The following is a 24,240-nucleotide window of genomic DNA, read 5'->3' on the forward strand; positions in this document are numbered from 1 at the left end:
ATCGTTAACATTGGTAGTCAATTCCAGTAAATAGAATTTTATTTTGTGATACAACGCAACAGAAGAAATTTAAAACTTAGGAATTAATTTGCCAACTTTCAGGGGAAAAATCGCAAAAGTTTCCAACTTCAAAAATTACTCGTCACTGAGTATATCTTTTAATCACAAATGAAAATTATATTCCTGCTGTACAATACATGTACTTAATGTTGTTTTTCTGTCCTTATAATGAAGTTTGATTAATGACTAATCATTACACCTTATGACCTCTCCAATCCTGCAGTTTGGATTACAAGAATTATTCCAACCATTCTTGAAACTCAGGGAGCAATATTGCATCTTACATCTCAATTGCTACACTTCTAAACAGAAAATTAGACCAGGAAAAAAAAAACAAATACAAGTGATCTAACATACTTTTAAGTAACTACCACTTAGAGTTGAAGTGTTCAGTAAAGATTCCATCAATTTTTGTGTGACCATCCTTTTCCTAAAGACAGATGCTTAATATTTTTCTGCCTTCATTTTCCATCAATTTTTCATAAATATGTGCATCCATTGTTTATATTTCTTGCAGTACCACACCTTCATGTTGAACTGCATCTGCTGAGTATAATATTACACAGCATCTTGAAACAACAAATGAATCTTGTGCTGTTCTATATGTCAACAGACTTCAAAACCAATATGACTTCTGCCTCTACAATGTTCATGTAACATAAAACTCCTGTGTCTTTGAAAATGAAATAACATCTAAAAAAAAAAAACAGAAATGATTCTGAAAAGAAATTAGAGGCCATTACGCAGGCCAATGGTAAAGCTTCATCAAATATCCAACAGCTTCAACTCTAATTGGTCAATTTTCTGCAGACTTGTGTTAATTACTGTCCAATCAGAAAATCCATAACAAAAAAAAGTGACAAGTCTCTGTTTTTGAGGTTAATCGTCCAAGCTTTGTACTGTAATAAGTACCCCAATGGGGGGTCCACGAAGCTGACGTCAGATCAGCAAATTAATAAACATTTCTGGGGATGCAGACTGCCCTCTATGAACCATGAAATTAACAACTGAGGATAGTGGTCTAGATTCTAGAAAATAATAGATTCTAATCCTAACAAACAATCTATTTCATTTTTTAAAAAAAATCTTGGTATATGTACCAGAATTTAATGCACCACTCCTATGTACCGGTAATGAGCATGCAAGTATGTCTGTAGTTTATGCTTCCAAAGAGTTATATGCTTTAAAATTACAAGAATTGAATAATCTTTTATTGCATTCATAAATCAGAAAGAAAATCCATTTCTCACCAGAAATCCTAAATAAGATCTCTGTAAAAAAAATTGATAGAAGGAAATAATTTGAAGAAGTAGTTTCTGGAGATTATTATTTTATTTCATATTGTCTCAATATTTTTTTCTTCAAATTACACTGCACTACCAGCATCAATGCTGAAATTGAAGTTGTGGAAGTGTGAATAATGACATCCACTTGTTGTTGTCTGTGGGTCCATGGGGCAAAGCTTCTAGAAGCTCCTGAATTTTTGATGTTTTAAATACAGAAATCTAGAAAAATTGTACACTATTCAATTTAGCTATTTCTATGAATTGCAAGGATTAATATTTTGAAAAAGATCATTTTAAATGATACAAGAAGTCTCTGACAAGACTGTAGCTCTACTGGTTTTTACTTAGTTAAATAAAGTAGAGAAAGGTTAAGCATTTAGACTTGTAACTTTTACAACAGCAATAAATAAAATAATGATCCTTGGTTTAATCTCTTTCTGAGTCAAGTTTAATTACAATTGCACAAAAACTGTAGTAGGAGTTGTGTTCTGAAAGAATTTCACAAAGATTTCTTTTTGTAGAAAACTATACCAATACCGTTCATCGAAATAAAAAAAAAACAATAAACGGAATTACGTATCTTAGTGTAGTCTACTTGTGTACCAAGTTATATTGAAAATGGACTTCAACTGTAGAGGGAGTAGCGTTTTGAAAGAAATTCACAGAAATTTCTGTATTAGGTAACCATGGCAATTTTGTTCATTGAAATCAAAAACTGATAAATAGAATTACTTACCTTAAGGTAGTCTGCTTGTGTACTAAATTATACTGAATTCAGACTTAAACTGTAGGAGCTAGGAGTAGTGTTTTGAAAGAAATTCACAGAAATTTATATTTTTAGAAATCATGGCAACACCGTTCATTGAAATCAAAAACCAAGACAGAGAACTATGTATTATGAATTATGTATCTTAGTGTAGTCTACTTGTGTACTATACTGTGTTATACTGAAGTCAGACAAACTGTAGGATGAGTAGCATTTTGAATGACATTCACAGAATTTTCTATTTTGAGTAACCAACCATGGCAACACTCTTCATTGGAAACAAAAACAGATAAACAGAATCATGTACCCTAGTGTATGTAGTGTACTTGTGTACCAAGTTATACTGAAATTGGACCAAAGCATGGGAGCAGTAGCATTTTGAAAAATTGTTTACAGACAAACAGACAGCTAGACAAATGGCATACACCTTACTATCGCATAAGCCCTTCTGGTCTCTGACTTTTGCCTCTTTCTTATACATGTATTGCTCCCTAGACTTGTTATTAAATAAAAAGCGTTTTGTCCTCTTGACCTTGTCAAAGACAGGTTTGAAAGGATGACTGCACTTAAGGACATGCGAAATTTGCGACAAAATAAACTTTCAAAACAAGCATTTTTCTTTTCATTGACAAGAATGGTCAAAATCCAATCTACAACTTTATGTAATTAAGTTTAATAAAAGTGTGTATTTACGAAGTTTGAATCTGTTTTCAAAGGCAGGGGTCATCACAATTTCTTGAATCTCCGTTCGATAATGAGGACGCCCACTTTTTTACTGACTTTATACATAGTCAGCGCATGTTTGTCTATTGTTCTACGTTTAACAGTAGTTGTATATTTGCATAAATAACAATGTGCCAAAAGGAGATTAATAGACAAATATGCGCTCATGGTTAAAATGAGAAAAAACTGCTTCTTCTTACATTCGTTCTCTGTGTTGTAACCAAGGATTGTGACTTGTTGAATATTATAATTCACCACGTGATTTCATACCTCAGGTAACTTTGTGAATACTAGATTCCGTCACGTGACTTGTAAGGTAGCATGTTATATGCTAACTAGGACATTGTGTTCGAACACGTTAAGTCATCTGGCATTGATATAAAATCTGCTTTAATCACATTAACGTGCTCATATTGTTAATTTCGTTTTGAAACCTTGTCAGAAGTGTATTTGTGCCACACAGAATGGAGAGGGAGATTGGAAAGAGTGATCACGTTCTTTTTTCCAAACATGTCATTGTTATTTATCAAGTCTAATTTTAGACCCATTCTTACAATGTTAGCCCCACCTCTCTTGCATATCTAATGTTCAATCAAGGGCAGGTAAGTGTAAATTCACTATATTTGAAAAGCAGTAAGGACAAAAAACATTGAATCATTTTATTGTATCACAGTCTAAAATCATTTTAAGACTTAAATTTGGTTCCAAATTGACAGGATTCTTTCATAAACATACAAAAGTGAAATAAGATTTAGATATAAAAGCAACAGAAGCAATCGAAAAGGACCCAAAAACAGGCGTTAAGTGCAGTCATCCTTTATTTAAGAAATGAATTTAATTTTTGAAGATTCATGATGACATGAACTATGACGCTTCACGCTGGCATATTTCATGAAGCACGTTAGAGCTTCATGATAAATATGCCCGCATGAAGCATTGTAGTTCATGTACCTCATGAATTTTCAAAAATTAAATAAATTTCTTATATTTTCATTATTTTTTTGATGATTTGGCACAAATAACACTTTTCAACTGTCATTTTTAAAGCAAAACAGTTTGCACTATAGTTTTGATGTCAAGTAAGGTAGTATGATGTAACAATGGAGATATTCATTATACAGTCTCTATCAGTCACTGACTTTTAGGAACATGTACATAATTTACATGAACTCTTTATTTTTTTTCTTGAACAGATAAAGCCTTGCAATATGTATGATAGCTTTAATTCAGCTAAGCATCTGCACATCAAAGATTTTTGTCACCTTTTTTTTTTGTTTATTTCAACATAATAACATCTTGATGACAGTTAATCAAAACACATGCCATACATGCTCCACAGTCATCAGGTACCTTTACTTACAATTTCATTATGATCACCTGAAAATAACTATATTTCTGATGACATAGATGCTTTAAGTAATGGTTTTTAATCTTCTCATACGCTCATGTCAATTAAAAAACAAGATGTGTTTGTGAAACACTGATGCCCCTGTATGGCAGCTCAAGGCAAAGCCTGAAGTTTTTCATATGTATTAAACTCCAAGGTTAAAAGTTCAAAAATTTTCATACCCAAAGAAAGGTCTGGACACATGGAATACAAATATAAATACCCTAGCTTCAACCGTTTCAAAATTATGGCCAGGGTTAAAGTTAGGTAAATTTTTGCAAAGGAAGAAGGTCAAACTCCAAAGTCAAGAGGTCACCCAAAGAAAGGTCTTGTCACAAGGAATACACATATGAAATATGAAAGCCCTAGCAGCAACCATTCAAAAGTAATGGGCAAGGTCAAAGTTTGTGTGGACAACAGACAAACAAACAAACAGACAGACCAAAATCTGTATGCCCCTGAATCTTCCATTACAGGGGCATAAAAATGGTCACTCTATTCTTTACTGCATATGATTATAAAAGCAGTTTGGAGACATTAATATCAAACAGATAACAATTTATTTGCAAGAATAAATGACAAATCTTAAATCTATGGTAGAAATGTGTTTGTGTGTGTGTGTAAGGGGGGGGGGGGGTATAAATGTGCTAAATGATTTTGTTTTTACTACTTTGTTAAACTGTAAATTGAACCAAAAATGTTCTATTTGTATCAATTTAAAACAATATTTAGCTTTATACCAAAAGGTTAATAATATATTGACCATGCAGACATTAATAAAATTGTTTCTTAATTCAATTTTGTATGAGTCATTAATCCTACAAATTCACGAATAATAGATCTACTACCAATTTTTTTTAAAAAAAAAAAAAAAAAAAAAAAGAAAGAAAAAAAAGAAGAAAAACTTCACTTGATTTTTTTTTTCATTTGAAAAAATTAAAAAGATTTTTATAAAAAATGGGAAAAAAATATGATATGAAGTTTCTTTGAGCCATATATTGTATATCTGAATTGTAAATACAGAGGTTTGCAAGTGTAACCTTGTATGACCCTTCCTCATAATGTTCACTGAAACTGATATGCCCAAATCATAACATAGAAAGTACAACTATGTGAATCATTTGAGGCATTACCGGTATTTTCCACAGAAAGTAATACAAAGTTGAGTTTGAAATTATTGTATCCCCTGGTGGTTCATGGACCAGATTTTTTTTTTACTTCCATTGAATGACTTAAAATATAATCCCTCCTAATTCATTACATATAAGTTTGGGCATGCTTCCAAATTATGTATAATCTCTCTTTCTTAACTATTTCTAAAATGCTAGGACAATTAATAAAGATTAACAGGGCACCTTGAAGATTTCTCTTGAAAACAACACTCAATTATTAGTACTATAAATGCTTTTCCTATTCATAATCAAGCAAGCCAACCAAACATCAGAGAAATATCCTAACTAGCCAATCAAATCAACAGAAGCAACAAAGAGGCTGCAAAGCTCCACCCACATCTGATACAGACTTTTAAGATGGCTAATTGATCTGTAGATCATCTCTATACTAACTTATATATCAACCTGTGAACTTGCTTCCAAATTCATTACAATAGAAGTATGTTGCAGAATAAAGTGAATACATTGTGATTTTGATTACAGCTACAAATTTTACAGGAATTGACTACTTATAGCAGAAAATTTTTACCTCTCAAAAGGTAAGAAGATTTTAAACATAAAACTTCAAATGTATCCAAATCTGCAAGAATGACAATTTTATAAATTTCTTTCATGATTTAAAAAAAATGAATATATCTATGATTTTGATTAGGACAGAAAAAAGTAATAAATTACAGAATTTTTATTTAAAAAAACCATACCTGCTTTTAAACAACCAAAGGGAAAACATGAAATGTTTAAATTACATTTGCACTAAAGGAACTTTAAATGTATAGGTGATGGAGTTGAATAGCATGCAATCTGGCAATAATTGCTTAACAGTCTGTCATAATCTAAACAAAATCAAAGGAAGTGGTGCATGACTCCTTAGAAGAAGCACATGACAAAAAACTATGGAATTACTACAGTAATTGTACTTAACTATTAAAAGCCTCAGCATCTTGTTGAAGTGATAGATGCTAAAGAGAAATTATACATCAACATCCTGCTACAAAAATATTAGTTTCACAGTATGCATATTAGATAATTTGAGTAAAATTATTGGAGAGAGAGAGGGATCAAAAGATTATTTCACATGAGAGCTTGGTTGAAATGTTGAATAAAAATCCTTTCTTCCAAGCTTTGAAATTTGATGAAATTTGAATGAATATCCAAATTTAGGGTCTCTACAGACAGTTAAGGGTTTATTTATCGGAACTACAATCAGTAACTAGGCATGGCCACGTAAACTAATTACTTGCCTTGTTTAATCAATTGACCAAGCAATCAGGTATCTGGTATTTATTTTCCAATATCCATGCAGTATCATGAGTGATGTGCAAAATAATAATCACCATGCTTCCATTAATTCATATTTTGATGTGTAAACACAACTTTACAAATCAGCTTCTCTACAGGAAGACATTAAATTAATGATTAACTTAATTGCTTTCATTGGCTATGACCAAATATTTGTCATCCTTTAATATACATTTATTGCAAAATTAAAATGATGCACTGGGAAAAACCAATTAAAAGAGTGTACTTGCATCAATCTTAAGAAGTTTTTGGAGGATAAATTTTCACATTACATAGTTCTTTACAGATTATCATTAAAAAAAATTCTTCAGTTGAGTGCTGTGTAGAACTGAATTAAATGCTGAGCGGCATCTACCTTATTCAGCTGCAACCTTGAACCCATTTATAGATCAGTATTATGTCAAGGTTACAATTATGAAATCTTTTTTAAAGAGATTATCACACAATGTTTTCAGTAAAGAAGGCCACAGATTAAAAAGTATATTTTGAGTCAACTTTCCCCTGCACAAGACATCTGTACAAGATATTTAAAAAAAAAAAAAAAAAGAAACAAAAAACAAATGTCAGACAAACTTCCACGGAAAAAGATAATGGTTTTATGAGGTTGCAAACATTTAGAGTCAACAGGTAGAAACAATAAAATCTGAAGTATAAGAAAAGCTTTTTTATGATTTGGCATTTATAAGACTCAGTTCTAGAACAATAATTTGAAACATGAGAAAATAGAAGATAGGATTTGCTGACGCTAATAGCACCAGACAGCACATATTTCTTCACATCAATAAACAACCCGATAGTTTTGGGTTATTATACAATATTGACTATTTCTCCTGCTTTACAAAAAATCTTTTTTCTGAAAGGCTCATACTAAACAATTTCTACGGTCAGTCTATGTTCATCAACTTCCAGAAAAACAAAAGCCTTAATTAAAAGAGAGCTGTGCTTTATAGTTCACATATGTTGAACACTGGCCAGCATTTAATGAATGTGTGTATCTAATAGAATGCTTCATGAATATATAGGTTGCGGGCCTGTTGTAGGGGCCAACCCCTAGCTGCCAATTATACACCTCCAGTGAGTGGCATCTTTACTTATAATGTTTATCTTTATAGCTTGGGTCATTTAAGGACATGATGTTCTATGCAATTCTTTATCTATTTCTTGATAAACATATGTTTTGTTTTTAATCTTATAGACCCTTGTCTTAATTACTGAAACTAAAGTTTAAGAAAAGAAAATCGGTTTATTGAAAATGGTAATTGACCTTTAAAGAGCAGGAAATTGACTTTATCAGAAAATGTTGCATATATTATATCTGCAGAAGTATTCTTTCAACTCTCTTTCATATATTTCTATGAAATTGGGTTATAAGTCTATGTATCAAAATGTCAAAGAATACAAGAACTATTGCCCAATGTTCTGTCCCTAACACTTTAACACTTCTGCAAAAGGAAAAAGGAAAGGAAAAGAAAAAAAATAGCAAAACATTTTTCTTCTGCGCCCCCCCCCCCCCCTCTGTCTCTCTCAAAAAAGAACAAAAGAAAAAAAAAATGACACATAGGATGGAGCATGAACAGTAAATAATGTAAGTTAATCATTGTTTATAAATATAACTCAATGATACATTTCTAAAGCATGACTTTAAGGGATTAAATGAATATCCATCATAAATTTAAAGGTTTAGATTCCATTAATTACAACCTTATTATACAAGATTGCATGATCTAGGCAATACATACTTCAATGATACATTCCTTTCTATTTTGTAACTTGCATGTGTTTATCTGATATACCATTTGTACTAGATTTGCCCCTGTCTTTGTGGCACACGTGAAATTTGAGACAGCCATATAATTTTTATCCAATTTTAGGTGAAAAACATGTAGCACTTTTTTCTTTGACATTGAAAGAGACCATGGTTCCTAGTCATGTTACCTTAAATCTCAGTTAAAATCATAAACAAAACATTTACACAAATACATTTAATAATCCAGGAGCAATGGTTTAGACCCTCATTCAAACATTAAATGCAGTTTGGGTTACTGTTCAAAATTCAGGTAAATATACATACTGCACTTGTATTTTCTGCTTGCAAACATTTACTCTTCTGTAACTGTTTTTTTTTCCTTTTAAGACATGTAAAGTACCGATAGGTATTTCAGACTTAACAAGCTCTTTGGTACAACAGAGTCAAATACCTTCAAGGTAAAATCAATGTTGGTTGGTTTAAAACAAATACTTGACTGATGATTGAAGTTTTCTAGCCACCTTCTTTTTTTGTACTCCTCTTTCCTTCTCTAATTTTCCAATAATTTTTCTAATGGATATATTTGTCAAAGGGTACAATAAATTACCTTGGTTCAATACTTAATTGCAGAATGTTTGATTTTTTTCCCTTCAAAAAAAAATCCCTCCTCATATTAAAATTTTAAATGGGAATCTAATACTGGAGTTAGGTTTTGTATTAATTTGGCTTATTTTTCTCTAGAAGTTGTCAAGAGCAATTGATTTCCTGAAATTATTGACAGTATCATAATGACTTCCTCTCCTTTAGAAAGTCCTCAAAAATCCAATGGCTGCTCACAATTGACAAGCTTTTCCTCAGGCTGGTAATATGTCATACAATACCGTTTTGCTGGTACAAGAACTTAATAGCTCATAAAAAAACGTAAAATAATATGTTCTATTTTAAACCCTCTTTTCCTACTCTCCATTCAGAAAAAAAAGTCTAGGTGACATGAAATAAAGTTGCTCTAGATCTTTGAAAATCTTTTAAAAAACGTTCTCACTGATTAAATGTATAGTCTATATATGCATCCGACTTTTGATTTATATATGAAAAACGTGACCCTAAATACATTAACAAGAAAATTATTACTACAATGAATCCACGTACCACACAAGATTTTGAGCTCTTATCATGCATTAAAAAATAATACTTACTAAAAATATGTCTAATCTGCTTATAAGCTTTCTGTGTTCATTTTCTGTGCATGTCCTATTATTATCAATAAGTTTCAAAAACATGTACATAAGCTCCTTTCGACATTCTATACTGATCCATTGTCGAAGTCCCTATCATGCTTAAGAAGGATATGTTTTTTTTACTAGAATAAACCACCAGTACCTATATTTGGAAATCACACCTACATATTCCAATAGCACTGCAAGTGCAATTCTGCTTACGATGTCAATTCTAATTTTTTTGCTCAAAGCAATCAAACTTTTGCTGTGTTACCTTATTTGGTACGTGATTTGTTCAAATATTAAACACGTGCATGGATGTTCATTTTTGTGGGAAGGTAAATGAAACAAAATTTTCTCCAAATAGTATTTAGCTGTTTGGAAGCACAATTTCATTCAATGAACATGAAATATATCAGCTAGAACTAAACGTACTTCAAGTTTATCAACCTACAATGACTCTATAAAAATCTCATGTAGGGAAACATAAAGCATGCAGCTTCAAACTATAATGCTGGTTGACGATCGGCAAAGACAAACTGACCACAGCAAAACTTTGTTAAGTTATGTGATTTATAAATATTTATTTTCCTTTATTATCAGATCACAATGAAATCCTTTGCAGGCCCTTGAATCTACTACATTCAAACCCTGTTTTCATGAAACTTTGTGAAAAATATATAATTATCAAAATTAAATGTGTTTGGCTTCATAAACATATTTCATACAAATGTTAAAGAAAAAAGATCTCCACTTTGTAACAATTTTTAAGATGTTTAACCTTCTAACATGCTAACCAAAGGAGTTTCCAACAATAGTAGCAAATAGTTACAATCTGGGAGAAGCAAGGACATTATTCTATAGAAATGAGCTACTTAACACTAAGATTTCAAATACTGTTATTCATGATCCATATCAAGAATCATCTTCAGCTGCTATTTAGGATCAAATAGACTTACACATACAACCTCAAATCAATGCATTGATAAGCCATCTTTAATGTACATTATTGTAGCTATAACTTAAAGACATACACATGCTATCACCAGAGGACTTAAGTTATGTTACCTGGATAGCTATTGACAGCACACCACGTCAAGATTAATTATCAATTCTTTCCTTCTCCATTTCTAATCTAATTGCTTGGATAGTTTTTTGACCCTCTCAAAACAATTCGTGTTGAAAATCTCTGACCCATTTCAAACTCTGCAACAATTAAAGGTAATTAGATGTCTTACTTTGGCATACTAAAGACTGAAATATTTATACAAAGTGAAACAAGACATATTACCCATGATGGCAGGTGCTTGCCAAAGATACAAGTTGTTTAGAATTATATAACTATTCTCAGAGATTTTTTCCCCATTTCACAATTTCAAAGCCCATGTGGGCATCTAAAATCACATATGCCAAAAATTAGCAAAAAAAAAAAAAAAAGACAGAGAGAAAAAAAAGAAAGAAAAACTTTGACAACTGTCAAAATCAAAAAGCAATATGTTCACATCACCATGACCATGGAATGTAATTCTAAGGTCAAATGGTGTTTCCTCTGCTGATGTCAGTATGGTCATTACATTCAAAAGTACAATGTACTTACATTATAATGTCACATAACTACTGTCAGAGACTATTTTGGAAAAAAAAAAAATTCTAGCTCATTAAAAAATATGTAACTAAAGTCTCACAGACCATAATGCTCACCTGAATCCTAATGGCTCTCCCTCCCTTTTTGCCAAACAAGTATAAATTGAGATCCTTTAGTCTAGTCATCACAAACAAAAATGAGGGTTTTACATATTAGTATATATGCACTGATTTAAAAAAAAACTTCAGGCCTTAAAGACACATATACCACAAACAGTTTATTTTTTATCCCCCACACAGAAGAGTTACAATGCTATTTTTTCAATATTTCTTTTACTGAAAATCTAATTAGGAATTTTTAATAGTGTAAAATGTAAAAATAGACTCTTGAAAATGTTCCCAAAAATGGAACAGTGACAAAACTTCAAAATATTTCTAAAACATACTTTTCGAAAATTGTATTGAAATATAAAGTTACATTTTTCCATTTTCACCAAATTATGTGGCTTGGCCAAATATAAAGTTGTTTAACCAAACAGATATCACTTCTTTAGTAACAGAAGTACCTAGGAGCACAGATATTTGGATTTTGAAACAAAAAATTTGTATTTTTTATCCTTAACATTTACAAAATTAGAAAATCTTGCCATCATTTCATATATAACTTACTTATGGTCTTGTACTGTCTGCATCTGAGGGATCAAATGCTAACAGAGGTCTTATAAGTATTGAATTTAATTTACTATTTTTTTTTCTTTTGCAGGATCACAAATTCACTGAAGAAATGTAACCCAATCTGTCATCTATATTGGGTATTCCCTGACCAAAAAAAAAAAAAAAAAAAAAAAAAAAAGAAGAGAAAATTTAAAAAATGGCCAACAGTACAATGTCATCCATCATTGGTATGACGAATGAAACAGTTCCAGGGTACGTCATTGCTGGAAATGACACACTGACCAATTTGACCACTACAGTAGCCACTCCATCTGGTGACCAGGCTCACATCATAGTGGCACTAGTTATTTACACTTACTTGGGACCTATAATATGTGCAATAGGAATGCTGTTCAACATTATAAACTTTGCTGTTCTAATGCAGCACCAACTGAAGGAGTCCCCATACACGTATCTCACAGGACTAGCTATGGTTGATTTTTCTGCACTGACTCTTTCCTTCATCTACATGGTCATCTCCCACAAAACACCTGGGGTGAAATTCTGGAGATATTTTGATGCTTATATTTTCCTCCCATTTGTTAATGTATGTACATCTTCTAGTGTTTGGATAATTGTCCTGTTGACAATAGAAAGGTTCCTCTTTGTCAGACACCCACTCTGGGCCAAAGCTAAATGTGACCGAGCAAGTGCTAAAGTCAAGAACCTTGCCATAGTTGGAATGGCTCTGGTGTTCAACATCCCTCGATTCTTGGTTTTCGAAGTCGTTGAGAGTAAACCTGGATACTGGAAGTTGGAGCATACACCTTTTCGCAAGAGTAAGAACTTTTTTGGAATTAATTGGGTCTACAGTATCACTGTTCAGATTATCCCTCTTACCATTCTCCTGTTTGCTAATACATATCTTGTGTATGCTGTTATGAGAGCTAGGAAGCAGAGAGAGGAGCTTCAAATTCGCAACAACAAGGAAGCGACATGGTATCGGGATCAGGTTCGTCTTACCATCACATTGATCAGCATTGTATGTCTATTCATAATCTGTATTTTACCCTCCGCATTCTCAGACTTTCCTATTGCATACTTTTTCTTTGGAGGAGAAAAAACAGAACAGCAGTTTCGCACATCCGATTTTTACCTCATTCTCCAATATGTTGCTAACCTCTTGGTGTGGTGCAACCTATCTCTGAATTTTGTTCTGTACTGCTCCTTTAATGAAAAGTTCCGCAGAGTGATGCGTCACATGGTCAAGAGATGGCTGGAGTTAAGCTGCATCAAGCAATCTTACAGACCCTTCAAAGTCAGCTTTAACATCAACGGCATTACCAGACATAACAGCAGCCAGACAAATAGCTTAACACAACAAACCAAATGTTCCATGAGCATGGGGCCACATGAAATTCTCAAACTAGAAAAGGCTGATTACTCAGCTAGTCAGACCACAGCACTGTTTGACAAAAGTGAAGCTGATAACTAAACTTGACAGTGAACACAAAAACTGAGGAAGTCTCTCGTTGGCATACGTACAAGACTCAAAATCAAACAATGCTAAATGTCACTGCTTAAGCCTTTGCATTGACTCTTTCTTTGAAAAATCAGATCTTATAATGCTTATGATCTTTTTTCACTTCATTCAGGGAATTTGACTGCTTCTCAAAATTTAAGAATATATTATAATAAATAAATTATACATATATCTATTTATTTAACATTACAAGGTTTACAAATTACAATCAAAAGAGACTAAGTTTCAGTAAATAGGGCATTTCATTTACCCCCATTTACTATGTAGATCAATGTACTACTCATTGTACAGTTGATATGTATATATTAAATACATGTTTTTTTGTCCTCTCATTCATGTGATATTTTATTAAATTTTATTTCTGTACCAAATGCACACAATACTGCAGAGAATCTATTGTTTGCAGATTTAATTTGGCTTATTTGATTTTTGAAATACTTTTCAAACTATGCTTTATAGGTGTTTTTTTTTAGTTATGTTCAGAAACCACTGGAATAATCCCTTTTGCATTTAAAATACTGCTAAATTATCAGTTGACTCGGAAATATTTGATAGAAAAAGTGGTAATGCATTTTCATGATTGTGCTAAATAATATCCATCCAAAGTTTAAACAGGGTAAATTTTGAAAATTCTTAAATAAGTACACATAAGCAGTCATTTATACTCTAGCTGTTTTGAATTCAACAGTTCTTTTTACCACTCATTACACATATTTTTTTTCAAAAACAAAACTGCACATGTTTGTTATGCATTATATAATGACAATTCCAGCCTTGTAACAAATCAATTGCCAACTTTCAATGTCCATTAAAATTTAAGCATGTCGATCCATTATTTGAAAAGCTATATTTGTAAGAAATTTAACAGTCTTTACATATACTGAATTTCTTGTCAAAATACTGAGGTGTTTCAAACTGTTGTCATATATAATTCTAAATACTATTTATAAAAGACTCCTATATTTGGTATCAAGAATTCTTATTACTAGATCAGTGTAATTCTAGCATTGCTGTCATCAACATTTACCTCTATATAAATAATCAGTTTTGTGATTAATATGTGCTCTTCTTGTTACTTTGTTGTGAAAATTCATATGTATATCCCGGTATGTCAAAATGAATAAAAAAGATATCCTTGTTATCAATTAATGTGTCAATTTTTACCGTGTTTATTATTATTGTCAACACCAGTCTTCTCTAGACTTATTAATATTCTTACTATTGCCAATTTTAATAAGAGAACATTTTGCCAATCTTCAAAAAGAGGGAATGATATTCAAAGTCAAGAAAATCTGTTCTAAGCCACTTGCCAGTTATCTGGAAAAGCAGATGTGATTTCAGTATTGAAAAGTTTAAATATATGTTGCCCCCCCCCCCCCCCCACACACACACACACACCTGGGAGGGGCATGATTTGAACAAAATTCAATCTACACTGAGAATGCTTCCATGTTATATGACTCATGGCCTTAAAAGATGTTTACAGATTTTCTCCTTTATGTTTCTATGTTAAAGTTTGATCTTCTATTAATGTGACCTCACCCTACCCTTCGGGGTCATGATTTAAATAAACTTGAATCTACACTACCAGAGGATGTTTCCATATTAATAATTATTGACTAATACTCATGGCTTTGCTGTTCTTGAGAAGATTTTTAAAAATTCATCCATCTTTTCCTAATCCGATGTGAAACTTTGATTGCCCGTTGTGGAGTCACCCTATCCCTGAGAGGTCGAGATTTGATCAAACTTGAATCTACACTACCTGAGGATGCTTCCATATAAATTTGAACTAGATATCATTGAGATGGTGGCCATCTCAAAGGGCCCCGCTTTCAGCAACAAACATGAAAATGTAAGGTAGCTGAAAGGGTTTATTTTGAAGAGGAACATTTGTTTACTATTACTGGATGTGTTGTTTGAGTCTAAAGGGCTTCTATGTCATCCTTGTTATAATAAAAATGGCACGAAAATCACGAGTGCTCCATACCCTCTATCAAAAAACGGCTCAAAAATCCCAAATGTTGCATATCCTCTATGAAAATTGTTGCATATTCTCTATCAAAATATGGAAGGAAAATCACAAATGTTCCGTACCTTAAGTCAATTGGTAAAGTTTGAGGCTGACTGGACTTAAGAGAAAGAAATTATGCACCGAACAAAGATTTTAAACAGAGAGGCTATATTTGACCTTGACCCTTGACCTAGAAACTTTGTTCAAGGTCACTGCACATCTGTTGACCAGTGGCACTCTGTGAGTGAAGTATGAGCCAAATTGGACCAAGAGGAGAGAAGATATGCTCCGGACAAGGATTTTTCATATAATTCTGCTATGACCTTGACCTTAGACCTAGAAACATGGTTCAAGGTCACTGCACACCCGTTTCCTGAAGACATTCTGTGGGTGAAGTATGAAGCAGATTGGGCCAAGGAGAGAGAAGATATGCTCCGGACAAGAGATCTCGGACGGATGGACAGACTGATCACTATAGGGCGCCCGCAGAGCGGGGCCCTAATTATCATGAATTTGTTGTTTTTGAGAAGAAGATTATTAAAGATTTTTCCTATAAAAATTTCTATGTAAATCTTTGATCACCCATTGTGGCATGACACTACCTGAGGTCATGATTTCAACAAATTTGAATCTATATTATCTGAGGATCCTTCCATATAATATATGGAAGCATCCTCAGATAGTATAGATTCAATTATAAAAATGACTAGTCATGGCGTTGCTGTTGTTGATTTAAACCCAGCCTAGCCCAGGGGTAATAATATAAACAAACTTGAATTTTCATTATGTAATGAAGCTTTCACATAAGTGTCATCTTTTCTGGTCCAGTGCTAATTGAGAAAAGATTTTTAAAAGATGCCATGAAATTTTCACAATTTTTTAATTATCTCCCCTTAAAAGATGTGGCCCTTCATTTTAATAAGCTTAAATCCCCTTCACCCAAAGATGATTTGTGGCAAATGTGGTTGAAATTAATCCAGTGGTTCTTGAGAAGAAGTTGAAAATGTGAAAAGTTTACAGATGACACATGACAGTCACAGGATGGCAGAAGACACAAGACAGATGGACCCCAGGCACACTTTGATCGGTAAAGCTTACTTGAGCCTTTAGCTCAATTTAAAAAAAAAAAAAAATCCCCATATGTCAGTTATGTATATAAAAGCAAAATTTTTTTCCAGAGCACACAGTAAAATCATCAAATAAAAAATGCCAAAAGCAGCAAAAGGACAAAAATAGTCAATAAAAGGAAGGGACATTGAAGTGCAGTGACTGATAATGCCCCAGTCAACAGATTCAGTCCTGGATTGAGAGCTTGTTAAATATAAACGCTACATTTATACAGGGCTTCCAATCCCTTATCTCAGTAAATCCCATTTCTGGCTGCAAACGAAGAAAGATCAGACATAATTTTCTCTTCTTTGTTTCTGGCATAACAAGAAGCAAGTTTATGTATACAATAGTACACGACATTGTAGTGCAAATCTAAATAGAAATCTGCTAGTGACATCTAGTGACTTAAGTCTTTCACATTAATTCCATTATCTGTTCCTGACAGAAAGATTATGTCATAATAAAGCTTAGATTTGAGACCAATTGTTTAAGATGTTACAAAAATAGTAAAAATTTCTGTAAGGAATATTCCTCCTGTAGCAGATCATGTTCTTAATATACAAGCATAATCCATAAATGGCAAGAACAAAATCACTCTACCTTTCAAATGTTATATTATTAATTCATATAACGATCGTTATCTAAATCTTCAAAATCAGGAAGGGAAATGACCAACTCTTTGATAATTGATATTGTAAGAATTTTAATGATTATAACATAATCAATTTACAGATGTTCTATTCACATGCAGATACCTGTACATTTATATACTGGAAAATAAAAGACATTCTTTTCTATGGAGGTTCAAAGACCCATCCTGTCTAAGAATTGACTGGCAGAGAGAAGCTTCTAAATTCCCCCAAAATAATACAATTTTCTCTGGCTGTTCTTCATGTCAATTTTTTGTGAAAGTTTTTTTTGGTCACATGGACAATTTGGTCCTTAATGTAATCAATGTACACGAGCACCCAATCAAAAACCCACATAAAATCAAAAAAGAAAAAAAAAAGACTTTAACAGAGGAAAATTGGGATTGTGTATTAATTTTTGACCTTCTGTAACATTCTTTTTGATTCAACACAACAGGGGATTGCCACCTCGTAACAAGTGGTTTTTAGATCACATTCATTTACAAACTGAACATTGAAGTAGCATTTATCTTAAAAGAATAAGCATTTATATAATATTGCATCAAAAAAAAATAAAATTCAAAAACCGAAAAATTTATATGATGCATCAAAATAATAAAATTCTAAAACCAAAAATAGGACATTCCAGATAGTGTCACGATTGACACACTGGACCTCAGGCACTGTACATCAGTCAAATCCAACAGTTCCAATGCATTTTGCAAAGACTGTCATATATGTCAATTTAAGAAGTGATATCACATGATAAAATTAAAATTCATTTAAAATATGTCATGTATAATGGAGAGTGCATAGAGATAAGCATACATATATATGTCTGTTCCATGGGAACATCTAAATTATACCAATAGGTAGATTAGATATAGCTTAATGTCATTCCTCTGGTAGAGGAGAGTGACCAAATAAAGTGCACTTGTTGGAATTACTGAATTCTGATCAAATTATCTTTTGAGCTTGACTCAGGTCTAATCACAGAAACTAATTTTGCTGATAATTATATGTCAGTCATTTGTAGGTAGATTCCTGAGTAAAGTTGTCTATATTATTTACAACTGCTAAGAAAATTAATCAGAGGTTTTAATGCATCTTTTCCTAAAAATATATTTTCCCAGCAATTGTTCGGCCACTGTTTTTGTACTTTTTTGCTACAGATAACTTCATTTATCTCATCTATACAGTGGGTTCATGGCAGGTGTGACTGGTCAACAGGGGAAGCTTACTCTTTCTAGGCACCTGATCCCACCTCTAGTGATATCAAAGGTCCGTGTTTTGTCCTGATCAGGATTCGTATTCTTCACCTGATTTATAAGATCGACCATTGTTTGTTATCTTCATCTTTTACATTACTCTTGACTTCTGACCTTGCTTTTAAGACAGGCATCAGAATCTATAGAAATCTCTGCTATGTTACATAATTCTGCATGTTGAAAAATTGAACCATACAGAAGTGTGGTCAGGGAATGATAAACCATTTTGACCTTCCAATGAATGACCAAAACATCTAATATATGTGTCTCCCTCTTCCCATTCAACAATTTACTTTGTAGGGAAAATGTTACCTTGACCTCCAACCAAGTGATCTTAAAAAAAACCAAAAAAACAAGAATATTTAAATCATATGTAGACTGTAACCAGCCTGAGCTGAAGTGCCAGAAATTTTGACTTATGCAATTAGACAATTGGTTTTTAAGTTCTCATCTGCAAGACCAATGACTGCCATTTCTAATGCAAGGCACTTGTCAAAGGAACAGTTAATACCTATATTAAATGTCTTAGGTTTGATGCTGCACTGAGAATGAAACCCGGACCTGAGACATGATCATAAAGTGAGTTCCCAACCACTAGGCTGCTGTAACCAATGAAAAATTTCATGAAAATACCTCTGAAATTATGCTAAAGACAAAATTACGAAAAGTGAGGTCAAGGTCCTTGGAAAGGTCATAAGCTGCCCTCACTTTTGGTCACCTGTATATAAATCTGTTTATTCTGAACAAAATATCTGTCTTTGTAACAGAAGTCAACTCAAATCAAAATAGGCAGACAGAGAGACATGACAAACTCTATTATCCCAGTCATATACAGAAGGGGAAGGGGGTTATAAAAATATCATGCATGGTAAATCTACTGAAATACATCAAGACTCATCTTTGGTATATTTTCACTTAGTAACCACATAAATTAAGTAACATTTTACAATTTAGCAAATACTTTTTGGTATCTGTGTAATATATCTATCCTTAAATTAATGGTAATTCACATGAAACCCAGTTTCACATGCAGTTGCTTCTTTTACTGGGGGGTGGGGAGGGGGGGGGGGGGAGTGGTAGTGGTAGTAAATTTTCATGAACTTTTTTGACAATTCTGGATGGTCTAAGAAATCTTTTTTTCCCCTTGATCTGCTTTAATCAGGAAGTCTATATTACATGATGAAAAAACTCTCTTACTCACACATAATTAGAAGCCTGTAATATCCCTTTGCATCCACATCTCTAATTAATTCCACAGGCTAGCACTTAGACACCTCAAAGCTTCAACATTACAGTACTGAATACAAGAACTTAAAATCAATGCTTTACAATAAGAAAGAGTAACACTGACCCTATAATCATGTGTTCAGCTACAGCATGCTATTTTGGGGGTAATTACATTTTACATTATATATATTTTCAAATATGCACATAAAGTGGACAATTACTGATAATTACAAAAAATGAATTATATTGAAAATAAAGCCACTTCATATCTTGTAATAATCTTAAATAAAGTCTCCAACGAGAATGTACATAGCTCTACTAATGGACATAAAATTCGGCTGCACAGAACATATTCTGTAAAGGCAACTATCATGGCTATCATTCAAACTCCCTGACAAAACTATAGAATGTACATGTACTATTGATCTTGAAAGAAATATTGTCTGATGCCCCCCCCCCCCCCCACCCCCCAACATTAACTTTGATTTTTCTAAATTTATTTTGTCAAGTAATGACACTTCTTTATTCAAATAAGAGAAAAAAAATAGCATATTATCTAAATAAATTTACAGTTACTTTTATCTTTTATCAACAGAAGCACATTATGTAGAATAAAGAGATCAGCAACATTCAGATATATACTGTAAATCAATTTTTATTTGCAAGAATTTTATTTATGGCTTGCATGAATTGTCAAGATTTTCCTGAGGCAGGAATACAGTTCTTGGAACTTGTAATGGAAGTATTTGTCTAACTCCTACAGAAAATACACATAATTTTATCTCACGAATAACGGCAACACAATGTTTATGAAAAGAATGTCACATTTACAGTTTAGTTTGCCTGATTCTTGAAAGCATAGCTAAAGCTGAGGCTGCATGTGACATTACTTAAATTTATTAGAGGTTTCAATGAAGAATTATACCACTGAAAAGATGCAGCTTAATACAAAACTTTTAAACATCTGCTATTCAGTAGGGACTTTATTCTTGTACATTTTACTAGTATCTTATGACATTTATTCAATATTTTCATATTACATTATGAATTACAAACAGCTTAAACCCACATCAGGAAAGAAATCAGATTCATTCAATGTACTCTTGAGGTGCAAAGTATTATCTTCTGTCAAAATTATTTTTCAAATAATTCATCATTAGAACTTATTTTATTTTCCAACCATTTAAGATTTGGCTACTGAACCAATATTATATTCAATTTATGTGTTTTTATTTAATTACGGAGATTAAGTCAATATTTATTGTCGACAAAACTGAGATGGCACAAGTTCTAATTCATTAAGGATTTTTAGTGTTCTCAGTCTACTGTATAAACAGTGCGTGCATCACCCTCGAATATCACTAAAATAGCTGCATTACACCATATATGATATAATTAAATCATTGAAAGGTTCTGATAAATTTGGGATTCAACGAAATTACACAAAATTTTTTCCCATCAATTTGAATAGTATCAGAGATAACAATTGATTTTTTTCCTCTACTTTGACAAAATTATGCCACTTGGGACATCAACACCATCCATAGCTTTGATTATCAGGGTAGAAATTGACGGTTTTATCTTTACACACCTTGAAAGGACTGTCGTCACTTCAGCATTGCGAACATTGACAGTTGTATGTGATGACTTACCGATTCCACTCATTAAAGCACATAAACATCACAAGTTAATATATGATTTTGTGCCTAAGTTTGGTAGATTTTATCTTTGTCTGTACCTGATCATCTTTATTTGAATATATCGGTTTCGTAGCACTGTTCATGTACTTGCTTATCAAAAGGGAAAACAAGTGCTACCTAAAAATAACCAAACAATATCCTTTATTCATTGATAATCATTATTACATGAACTAAACCAGGCCAGATAAGGAAATTCTAAACCCTTGCAATAACTTGTCTGATGTATTCAAAATTAAAACAAAAAATCCTGATTTTATTAAAAAAAATCCATATACAACTGCGAATCACAATCAAATGAATGACATCATACACAGAATATAAACGTCCACAGTTTTAATAAACTACTCAAGTTTTCCTGCTCAGACTAGAAATAAGAAATCGAACAATCTCTTGAAATCCATTAAAATCAGACATGAAAATGCTTTAAAAAACTGTTAGAATATCTAACTGAAAAAACTAAATGTATGAATGGCCTACAATGATAGAAATAAAGATTTCTTCATGTAACCAACAATCCTGAGAAACACAAACTTCATTTTGGTCTCAGTCTATAATCATAGATATTTGTTTTGCTGTATCCTTAGTGAGTATGCAAGGTGCAGAAGGGATAGCAGTTTTAATATCTGCAATTGAAGAAGAGTTTAAATATATGTGAATCTTTCTCTCACTGTTTTCAGTTTCTAATAAAGGAATTCATTTCATCAATCTTCCATTTCACTAACAATTATGTGTAAAATAAATTGCTACATATACTATCTGAAATTCTCATGTTTTTTATTTTAAAAATTCTGAGAGTACAGAATACTTTTTCCCATAAAGTGCATTATCCTCTTTTCCTCTCAATTTACCGACTCTTCAAATCTAAAATGAAGATAAAGTTAGGGATTTTCTACTTCATTAATCCTGTAGTTGGCATAAAACATCAAATTTAAGGTACCATATTGTTCTAATGACAAAATTAAACAGAAAATGATTGCTTAACTATAGCTCTCCAGAAACAATCTTCTACACATAAAACAAAACTCCTTTCCTTGCTTCATTGACCTGAAAAATCAATGCCTTATCCCCATCCATCACACAAGGAAAAGAGCGTAACCCATCCAGATGTTAAATCAGAAAAATTCATCATAAAAAAAATCTAGAAGGAAAATAAAAATGCTTTTGATTTGAAGTGTACCTATGGAATATCATGCCCCATTATCTTGCTCGATTAGCGAGTATATTTAGGGGAAATGAGAAATGAAGTTGAATTCTTCATACTCAAGGGATCATCTTAGCCCTCCTATGAAACAAAATCAGGCTAACATATGTTCACAGATAGTAAATGAGAAGAAACGATAAGCCAGATACGTGTATAGATAAATTCCAATACAGGTATACCTACGTCATAGTCAAACGAAAAAATTTAAACATCATTAGGCTTCATTAAAAAAGTTTCAAAAAACTGTAATGATAAATCTGTTTACAGATCTAAAATATCATGCATGCACCTCAATATCTGTCAGCTTATTATGCTAGATATTTATTCTCTTTATCATATCAGTTTTTATTTTTTTTTTTCACTTAAAATATTATGCAAATCAAAACACATTTAAAAAAATCCAAAAAAAAAAAAACAAACAAACAAACAAAAAACTAAAATGCTTCCGATATTGCATCCCCTAGTTAGACCAATGTTGTTATTAAAAAAAAAATACATGTATTATAAAAGAAAACTTGATCATTACAACTGTATTACCTTAAGTTTTTAAATTCTGCAACTCATAGATAAAGTACTAGATCCAGCTCAGATTCATTTTTGAATCGATCTTCTTTTTCTCTTAGTTAATTGACAATTTTTTGGAAAAGATTATATTTTGCCACTTAAGAAATATTGCTGTGTCTACAGCTTCAAAATCACCCTGATCAAATGCTACATTAAAGAGGGAAAAACAAAAGTATGTATACTGTTTCTTGTAAAAAACATGTGTATCTGATTCAGAGATTACATAACATTCCCATCAGCAATCTGCACTGCAAAAACTATCCAGATTCTTTATGTCCAAAAAAAAAAAAAAAAAAAAAAAGGAAAAAAAAAAAGAAAAAAGTAAGAACCATACACACATGTACTCCTCCTTAAAAATCATTCCAATTGTCATTCTTGAAGAGAACTGATAGATAAGCTGTGAACTTTCTACTGATAATCCCTCTGTAATTTTTTTAATTTTTTATTTCCCTCTAAAAAAACCCCAACTTTTTTACTAGTTCAAAAAAATAAACCTTTTGGTTATGTATTTGTGACTTGTGAAAACAAAACTGTAGTGCCCAAAAAATCCTCATCACTTTCATGCACTGCTGATGCACTGCACACCCCTGACATAATCATGTAGCAATATATAATAAAGAAATAATGGCAACAGATGCTGGGGGATGATCTGTATTACTAATACCTATACATCGTACCTACACCTATCAGCACGCTTCATACTACTCCCCACTGTAAAGGTACAAATATACCTCATTTATGTAAATTTTATGATCCCTACCTTCCCACAATAACCCATCTGTCATATATTTAGTGTACTTGCATCTATTTTTGTTTCCATACTTACCAAAAATACACACCTCAGACATTCCTACCACTAAATTTCCCTGCATCTAGTACAACATAAATGTAGTACCCTTATTAGAAGTCTCATTTTCTTTATTAATTCACCAATTTTAGACTGTTATACTATCAAATGAGAGTAAAAATAATTAAGGAGCTAACGTGAAATGGCCAACATAAACTCTGTAGAGCTATACCCCTGTCTAACGACTTTGTTATGTAAGTGACCGACTTCTATCAATTTCATTAAAAATATCATGACATCAC

General features: G+C 32.2%; 2 protein-coding genes across 2 annotated transcripts in view; one reads left to right on the top strand and one right to left on the bottom strand.

The window, feature by feature from the left end:
- Positions 1–24,240, bottom strand: part of LOC133171957 (probable ATP-dependent RNA helicase DHX35) — a 134,686-nt gene that overhangs the window by 40,325 nt on the left and 70,121 nt on the right. The gene's annotated exons all lie outside the window — the stretch shown is intronic.
- LOC133171953 (FMRFamide receptor-like) lies at positions 5,789–14,583 on the top strand. The gene is made up of 2 exons (XM_061306750.1): positions 5,789–5,933; positions 12,005–14,583. The coding sequence occupies exon 2, from the start codon at positions 12,113–12,115 to the stop codon at positions 13,388–13,390; it is 1,278 nt and encodes a 425-aa protein (XP_061162734.1). The 5' UTR covers positions 5,789–5,933; positions 12,005–12,112; the 3' UTR covers positions 13,391–14,583.

This window comes from Saccostrea echinata, unplaced genomic scaffold, assembly GCF_033153115.1.
Source record: "Saccostrea echinata isolate AGI-Se365-2 ecotype Australia unplaced genomic scaffold, CSIRO_AGI_Sech_v1 ptg000054l, whole genome shotgun sequence".
Lineage (NCBI taxonomy): Eukaryota > Metazoa > Mollusca > Bivalvia > Ostreida > Ostreidae > Saccostrea > Saccostrea echinata.

Coding starts and splice junctions, on each gene's coding strand:
- LOC133171953 (XM_061306750.1), top strand. CDS start 12,113: ATGGCCAACAGTACAATGTCATCCATCATTGGTATGACGAATGAAACA.